The sequence below is a fragment of the Nansenia antarctica genome (assembly GCF_963989245.1).
Source record: "Nansenia antarctica genome assembly, chromosome: 3".
In the NCBI taxonomy this organism is placed as follows: domain Eukaryota; kingdom Metazoa; phylum Chordata; class Actinopteri; order Argentiniformes; family Microstomatidae; genus Nansenia; species Nansenia antarctica.
The window spans coordinates 58,552,349-58,561,942 of record NC_137688.1 but is presented as its reverse complement, the minus strand read 5'-3'; the positions used below and the strand labels follow the sequence as shown (position 1 = coordinate 58,561,942).

Here is a 9,594-nt window from a genome sequence, read left to right as displayed (position 1 = left end):
CAGAGATAGCTGTCAAAAAGTGTGTATACAACCCATACAAAGAAAAGCACACGCATTCACACGCACGCACACACACACACACGCGCGCGCACACACACACACACACACACGCACACACACATGTACACACATGTATACACACGTACACACACACACACACACACACACACATCTTATCATGTAACACTACTCCCCAGGTCTGGCTAATAGCATTAGATGGTGATGGATGTCTGATTAAATCAGGCAAATTGAATAATTCTGTGTTGCTTTCATGTCAGATATGAAATCAGCTCAAATGAGAAGACGAGGATGGTTTAAAATAGGAGCAGAGAGGGGTACTGACTATGCCCCCACCCCCAGCCACACAGACAACAGGCAAGGCAATGTAGGTCTCAACTCAGTGCCACTGAACCATTCCTGGTTAGAGTCAGTAGTGCCAGGTAACATACTCCCTGCCAGTATAACACATAATTATCTCCCTCTACAACTCATTTCAAAGGAGTTCACATTCGCTGTCATGTTTTAAAAGCACACTATTTGAGAAGCTTATACTGTACTGTACAGTATTCGCAAACACTGATTCTTTCTCTCCCTCCCTTGCCTGTTTTCCCATTTGTTCTCTCCCTCTGTGGTGTACACTGAAGAGACTGAGGCAGCTCCATTATTGTGCAGCACTAATGTTTGTGTGAAAGGCTTTATCTGCAGCTCTTATCTGTGGCCCGCTCCCCAGCTGCCGTACACCTGTCAGGCTGGCCGGGAGGGGCTGGGGTGGAGGGCTTGGGGGGGGGGACTGTTGTCTGGGCTCTGAAAGTGGGGTCTGGGGTTCAAAGAAAAGTCGTACTGATGGAATGTGTTTGAGATAGTAAGGAAATGCTTTGTGGTCACTTCAGGGGGTTTGTTAAGTGCAGTTAAGGACACTTCCACTTCCACAGTGTGTTTTTGTGACAATGTGTCTTTCCACAGAATATCCTGAAAAATACTCCTCAACAGAAGTTGACATTTTCATGAAAATCAAGTCAAAGTGATGTTTTATGAAACATTTCCCACTTGGAAATGAAAGGAGTAACTGTATCAGATGTTTTGTCACTGAATTCAAAACTATACATACCCATGAAAACATAAGAGGTCAATTCAGCATGTGTCCCAGTTTGGTTTTCATGGCCCCACAAATATGGCTCAATCAAGCAATCAAATGATGTACTCTTTATATCATGCACAAGCTGATGTTGGAGACAAGAAAATGTAATTATAATCAAAAGCACTCTCCAGGTGATTGACTGATAGAGGTCCTGTACCATGGGTGGATTTCCCCTGTGTGAGGTTGTGGCTGTCTACTGCTCTATTCCTCCAGAGATTTAGTTGCCATTGCAAACCAGGTAAAGCTCAGATGTGAACAGTCTTGTGAGCTGTACAGTAGTGCTCAGGTATCGAGACCGTAAACCTAGGGATCCCTCTGTTATTATTCTTGCCAATGAAATTTGACCCAATTTCTCTTTTTGGCATGACATACAGTACATCACAGTCAATTTCAGTGTTATTATATAATCAGCTTTGTTGCAATGCTTTTGCCTGTACGCTGATTGATGCATTTCAGCAGGGGTGTCAAATTCAAACTTACTGAGGGCCAAGCTGAGGTTTGTGAATAAAATCTGGGGCCAGACATTTAGTACAATGATTTTGAAGAAATATAAGTAGGCTAGTAACTGTATTAAATTAAAAAAATATTGCATGGATGCACAGATATTATCAATTAACCATCAAATATTATGTTTTTTCCATGTTTGTGGGTAATTCTTACCTTAAGTATTATTATTTAAAATAAAATAACGTAACAATTAAACAAAACACATCTGCATCATCACTATTGTCTTTAATAAAACAACAAATACGGTCTTTGTTACCAGCCAAACGGATTAATAAAGCAAAATAGTATTTGTTCTGAACAATGATTTTCTATAAAATGATAACTGCACAGTTAAACAAAACACATTTGGATCACAGTACTTTTGCCTTTGACATACGGTAGTCACATAGTCACACGCCTCCCGCCCAACCTGGATCCATACCAGTTCGCCTACAGAGCCCACAGGTCCACAGAGGACGCCATCGCGACGACTCTCCACTCCACTGTATCCCACCTGGAGAGGGGGAACAGCTACGCGTGACTGCTCTTTGTGGACTTCAGCTCTGCCTTCACACCATCCTTCCAGACAGGCTAGTGACCAAACTACTAGACCTGGCTGGGACTATCACACTCCATCTGTGCATGGATCAAGGACTTCCTGTCTGACCGCCCCCAGAGGGTGCGGGTGGGCTCCCACACCTCCACAGCCCTCAGACTCAGCACTGTTTCCCCCCAGGGCTGCGTGCTAAGCCCCATCCTCTACAACCTCTACACCTACGACTTCACCCCCGTCCACCCCAGCATCTCCATCATAAAGTTTGCAGACGACACCACCGTGGTGGGCTGCATCTTGGGGGGGGACGAGGCGGCGTACAGGGATGAGGTGGAGCAGCTGGGCGAGCTGTGCAAGGTTAACAACCTGCTGCTGAACCAGTCAAAGGATTCAAGCACTTTCAATGACCCGTGTCTATTGTCTAAACTTTTAAGACCTTGATTTATTTTTCTAAAATTCACAAACTTTCAAGGATTTCAATTATCAACAACATGTAAGCCGTCCACAGAGGGTTCACAGACAGTTCAAATTTGCATTGAAAAGGTATGTTGTATGCCACACAAGAAGCAGGCATTTGCAAATATCAGCATGGCCTCGAAATACCGTGGCTAGCTGGGTGGATGAGCTGGCCTCCGACTTACACATCCAGCTAAAAACTAAAGCCAAGGAATTGCTGCTGATGAGAGTACTTAAACAGGACGGACACTGCCCACCTTTCTATATTCATCCGGGGGGTGGATGCTCAGTTTTCCGTCACAGAGGAACTTTTGGATATAAAAGCGATTCACAGGACAACGACTGGACAGGACATTTGCACACAATGGAGCGGTGCATCAACGAAACGGTCCATGTTCATATTTCCATAATGCTCATGCTTCGTTTCAAAATGCCTCCAAAGGTTATACTATTTGAAAATGGCCAACAATGACTCTTGACAAACGAGACACACTGGCCTCTGTCTCCCGTGTTCCTCTGTTTTATTCTGTTTCTCATCTTTCTTGAAATTGTCGATATTCATTGTCCACTTTTCTTTTTTGGCCATTGTTTATGCTAGCTAGCTACTTTTGGAAAGGTAGATTCATTTACGTTGTTTATATGGTGGCCTAGGTAGTCCATTTGGCCTTTATTAATTCTCTGATAAAAGCGTGACAGTGGGGCGTGGTAGCGCCTCCTGCGTTTCAATGTTGTATTGTCACGGATGTAAATGTAAACACCAGCGCACGGGCCACATTAAAATGTTTGTCAGAATTTATTGACGGGCCGGGTTAAAAGTCGCGGGCCTTGTAATTGACATGTGTGCATTACAGTAACAAATATTTGTGATGATATGAATGATCTATCTACAGTGGGGGAAATAAGTATTCAACATTCAACACATTCTTCTCAAGAATTTCTCAAGCTCCTGTGCATGGCCGTTTGATGGTCATGTGATGTTCCTTCCACTTGCGGATAGTGGCCCCAATGGTGCTTATAGTTGCATTTAGGACTTGAGAAATCTGTCTCTAACCAGTGCCATTACTATGCTGCTCAACAATCTTGTTGGGAAGGTCTTGGGATAGCTCTTTGCCTCCACCCATCATGAGATGTTTCTTGCAGGATAGCTTGACAAATGATTTGTTTACATGCATTCAGGTGGGAGGTGGGAAACCCTATTTCAAAGAGTGGAAGTACTTACCCACAGACATGCACTAACCCAGCTGATTCTAATTATAACAGGTAGAAGAACTCATTAGTGCCATAAGCTGGTTTAGTGCTTTTTCTTACTGTGTTCAATACTTTTTCCCTATCCCTATTTTTCCCTATGGAGCACTTTGAGCTGCAACATTTGCAGGAAAAGCGCTATACAAATAAAAAGTTATTATTATTATTATTATTTTGCCATTCCACTTTATTGGATATAGCGTTTTCATGGGTTGGAATGTTACAATTTATATAGCGTAAAGTGTAGTTGTATTGAGTTAATAGAAATGCCTGGCCTAAATTTCATGTGAATAGCTGCAATGGAAACATATTCAATAAAAAAAGATTGATGTGTGGAATACTTATTCCTCCTACTGTATGTGAAATCTATGTGACAGCTACAGTACTGAGCCAAGAGTGAGAGGAAATCACACATAAATCTCCCAATCCCAATCTGTGTGCTTGGTGATTTGCTATGTGATTGGTATGCAGTGAGGAAGAGAACATCCCTCACCCCACACCCACCGCACACCCCTTCATGTTCAATTGTACCATCTCTGCTTCCTGTTGCCCTGCTCTATGCTGGGCCATGTGATCTTGTTAATGGAGGCTGCCTCTGGTGTGAGGATGATGGCCTGAGTTAGGCAGTCAGTCGTGAGGAGAGCCTTTTAGGAGAGCAGCCAAAACAAACTCAGCCAAGTGTATGACCACCTGCTGCACACCTGCACTCCCATACTGACTGGCCGAGACCTAGTCCACCGTGACCACCTGTACAGAGGCCATGTCAAATCACTGACAATAGAGAGTCACACAATGTGTCCCTGTATAGCTGCTGGATCCTACATATAAGCTCAGGTCATTGAATAGAATTTAGTAGGCTTTTTTTTTTTTTTTTTGGGAGTGTGGAATTCCACTTCCCTTTCATATGTTTGACATTAATCTACACAGCAGACAGAAGGAGAGGGGGGTGATAAAGGTAGATTGGACATGACGCCAAGCTCCTGCTCGGAAATCCTTTTGACATAGTCAATATCACTTCATTAAGTGAAAAGACTTGGATTTTTTTTGCTTTGCTTTTATTTGGACAATATAGCAAATACTGCAGAAACATACAAAGGTAGTAAGAGCTAATAGTAACACAACAATCAGAGCAAAAAGAATGATTGCATTTAAGAGCATTTGTATTTTATAAGCTCAAGTTCATTGATTGTATGCTACTTCACATAGGCCTACACATCATCTTCAGCATCTATGTAAACTTGATATAAATAAGACAACATTTGGCTATGGCATGAAAAATACAACAATGAGTCATGTCAATCACACAAAACAATAATTTACATAAGATAATTTCAATAAATAAATAAATAAAAACAATCATGAGTGTGTATGTACTGTATATTGGTAACACAGAATGTAAAAATAACAATACAATATCTGGCCAATGATAAATATGACATACAATCAAAAGAAACAATCTTAAACAATTATTCAACATTTCTTATTCTTAATTAAGGCAGTTTTACAGCAGTATACAAGAACTCTAATCCAAGGCATTATTGGCTACACTAGGAAAACCTTTCAAATTGTATCATGTAGAGGCAAAGCTAAAATTGAATGTTCACAGATTCACAAGCTATATTAAAGCTAATAAAGTGATAGATACATTTACAGCCTGTGAATTAAAAGGCATTTTATGACAACAGTGTACAGCTAGGATATCCCGTTCTTAGGTCTAGAAGCTAATGCAATAGCAGTTGTGCAGAGATCCTAGAAAAATAAGTCAACAGTCTAATGCGTTACTTTCTTTAGATAAACTAAGATGAGTCTGCAAATATAGAATTCAAGCTCCAAACAGGTTTGAATGCAAGTGGTTGAAGGGTCACACCTCGCTGGGTGATTCCTTCACGCTCATGACGCAAAGGCACGGTTTCGTCTCCAGTTTAGCAGGCTGGGCGCACAGGCATTTGAAGGAGGATAACTTGCCTGTTTTCTGAGGGGTGACATTTGTTGATGTGCCGTGTAAGTCCCGGGGAACTGTAAAACATGGCAGGGCAATATTTGCATGGGTACACCTGTGAGGAGTGGAGGAGACGGATGTGCCGCTCTTGGCTTACCCTGTTAGGGAAGTTCTCTCCACAGACAGGGCACGGGTGGCACCCCGAGGAACTTAAATTCAGTGGCGCGTGCATGCTTTGAGTTTGGTCACACTGCTTTCCTTCGTTTTGGGACGATGGGTATGCATCGTGGTCCTCGCTGCTTGTAGTAGTAGGGGAATTATGTTGTGATAAAATGTGCTTTCGCAGGTAAGCCTGGCGTTTAAACTTTTTGCCACAGTGGTGACAATCATAGAGCCCATCCTCTGATCCCGATTCGGACAGACCGGGGCTGGGTGTGTCCCTGTCACTCGCCTCCTTCACTTCATCGGACGCAGACGCACCCTTGTCAGGTGCGGTCGTCTTCTCGTTCTCTGGCTTGGTGTTCTGCGCACCAGATATGGATGTAGAACTCTGTGGCTTCGGCTTGTGCCAACGCCTGTGGGAGGCGAGGTTTGCCGGGCAGCTGAATACCTTGTCACATTCAGGGCATCTATATTCAACTCTCACGATTCTGGAGCACTTGTGCTGAGCTAGTGCGAACGGGTCGACATATGCTTCTCTGCACAACTGACAGACAAACTCACCGAGGGATTTGTCTCCTCCGGTCGATTGAGGTCTGGGTTTTTGGTCGACTGGCGCTTCTTTAATTCTGAGCCCCAGAACGGGGGATGTGGTGAATTCGTCTTCGAAGTGCAGTTTCCTGATCGCTTTGGGTTTTTTGGGTGCAGGCTTGCTTTTACGCTCGGTGTCGCTTGAAGGCCTTTTGGTGCCGTTCCCGCCGGTGACAGCGGATGGAATTGTATTGGTGGTCCCGGTCCGGTTGCTGTTACTGGTGCCGATTTTTAGGTCCACTGGGGCAAAAAGATGATCTAAAGTCGTTAGCGCTGCAGGTGTCGGGAACGATTCAGCGGAAACTGGTGAGCCGATATTAAAACGTCTCTCCAAATATGCCCTTTCATGTTCTTTGCTGACTGGTCGAGTGGGGCTGTACAGTGCTTGGTACACCGCCTCTGGATTCCCGAATTGAACAGGTTTAGCACCATCCTGTACGGGAGCTGCGGCGACTGCCTCGCAGAACGGTGAAGATGCGAGCGGCGCGCGTTCTGGGCAGGGTGCGAGAGGCGCCGATGGAGGTGCCACATCTCTTTGATTCTGTCCCAGTTCCTCTTCATCAGAGCGGACCCTGTAAGACACAGGATTTGTTTTCTTGTTCCTTTTCACCAAAAATCCCCTGGGCATCTTTGCAGCAGACTGGGAGAATTAAGGCACTTTCTGAGAACAGATGATTTCGAAAAATAAAATCCAATTTCAGATTATTACAAACACATCTTGATTTTCGACGTTCCCCAGCTATTGATCGTTCTCTTCCCGAGATGCTTTCACCACAAAATAGCTGCACTCTTTTTAAGGAGAAATGATGACATTGTTCTCGCCCCTTGTTGCCTCATCCCCAACCAATCAGATGGAACTAGATCCCTATGGATTTGCGAGTGGGTGTGGGAGGGTGGAGAGGGGCTTGGTTTCGAGTAAAAATGTAGGAGGATTTGCTGATTGCTAAGCAGATGTACCTGAGGGTTTTATTATATTATGCACTCATGCTACGCCCCCCCCCACCCCCACCACCACCACCACCCACCCACATACACACACACTTCGTTGCCCCCTCGTCCGACGACGGCACACGCCGAGACCCTCCTTTTTTATGGTCTGCTGAATTTGTAAAGAAATGCACACGTGCCTAGGCTTTGTGTGTCTCCTTTGGGGGGCTCTGATCTGCCAAAGAGGAGACGTCCATCAGTACTCACAACCATCAGAATCTAAAATTAAAATTGGGGAGCGGTGCCTGGAAAATGACAATAAAGATGCTGTGAATTGTGTCAAAATAATTACCTATCACAAAAGTTATCTGAGAGTAGACACTAGAAAGGCATCAAGGCTTTAATAATGGAGGGAAATATAGGCTAATTCAATTCCAAAAACATTGAGTAAAGAAAGTCGCAAAATTGTTTATTATATGTTGATGTAATTGAGTCGGCAAACATTATATCCTATACATAAACATTGGAGAAAAAAAAATGAACACAGAAAATGTATCTAAATAAAATGTTTCAAATTGACATATGAATCAGTCATTTTACGCATACATAATTAATCAAATAGGGTTCCCTATTTTGCATTACAATGGTCGCGCTTGTGCAAGCTGTATCCCGCTTGTGATTGAAAAGGAAATTGCACGGTAGAATGGGCCCCAAAAGCAATCTGGCCAAGAGATACTGTCGGCGCGTGCTGTGCGTAATCAGTGTGCTTTGGACAAAGCAGACCATTTCAAAATGGGCCAAACCATGATTATCTCTTCGTTAAAACAGTCAAACCCAATTCCTTCAGGTCAAATCATATCCCCTCTCTAATACACCAACCACTAAGGCTAGGAATAAAAAGACTTGTCTAGTTTTGCTAATGCCTCAAGATTTAAATCCATTGCGCTGTTATAAATCGCATGTTAAGTGATTATGTGCGTCTGAAGGCTGTGGACAATATTCAACCATACAAAACACAACCATAACATGTTTGTGTGGTTGTTCGAAATACCTAGAGACCTCTCCGGTGAATTCATGTTTTTAGATGGAGGCAGTTTGGTCAACTTTGCTCACATTTCATAGACTATACTGACAACGACTAACTTAGAACCATATTTGCTAAATGTATTATTTTCCAGTCCAGTTACGCTTACTGTTGACCTCAATAATCATGGCAGGCCTACGGACGGATAGACATGGAATTCCCAATAATCTTTTTGTCTGATTCCTGATACTAGGCTACTACTTTTTAGGCAGAACGTCAGAAACATTCTTCTACAAATTACATGTAGGCCTACATAACATTTTATTTGACAAATTATGAGTAACTAGTGTATGCTCTATGAAGTAATGAAATTAAGGCACAACCGCACACACAAAAAATAATGATTTGATTTGCTAAATAAAAAGATGAATGATGGAAAGAGTCAGGGTGGGTTTCGGAAATACATATCGTAGATATTAACCTCCTGCCAACATTTCAAATTGTTTGCATTACACTGACTAACAAGTCTGCAGTAAATGTCCCCCAAGAATGATGAAAGTACCAAAATTATAGGACTTCTGGGAAACGTAGTTTATCACGAAGAGACGCATATTACGTCCAAAATGTCATGACTGTAGCTCAAATGGGGCAGGAGAGATGCTTGCTCAACGTTTGGTGGGGGGACACCATTTCTAATTAGCAGAACATTTAATGGGCGAAGCTTATATGCCCTTATGAGAAATATGTTGCTCATTAGATGCTGCAAATATGTACCACACCGCTTGGTCAACGTTTACAATCTACTAAAAACCCCTTTGGGACAATCAGCGTAATTTTGTATGTCGGATCTCTATGGAAAGACGCGTCAATCACCCAAGTTTCAGTATTGTCCAAGTGGTGGTGGAAATATCGCGTGACCTACGAACATACGAACGGAGACGGATACACAGTCGCCTCAACAATTATCCAATACTCAGGGGACGAGACGACTCGTTGAATGTCATTGAGCCATGTCATATACGGATTCGTACATTCTTAATTATGGTTTCTCGTACGGTACCGTTTATCTCACAACG

The 9,594-nt window shown here is 43.1% G+C and overlaps 1 protein-coding gene across 1 annotated transcript; it reads right to left on the bottom strand.

Annotated features, from left to right (window-relative positions):
• Window positions 1–5,800: 5,800 nt before the first annotated feature.
• Window positions 5,801–7,195, bottom strand: insm1a (insulinoma-associated 1a; the record flags this gene model as incomplete). Its single annotated transcript, XM_080526724.1, has 1 exon — window positions 5,801–7,195. The coding sequence occupies one exon, from the start codon at window positions 7,193–7,195 to the stop codon at window positions 5,801–5,803; it is 1,395 nt and encodes a 464-aa protein (XP_080382850.1).
• Between the last annotated feature and the right edge of the window lie 2,399 nt (window positions 7,196–9,594).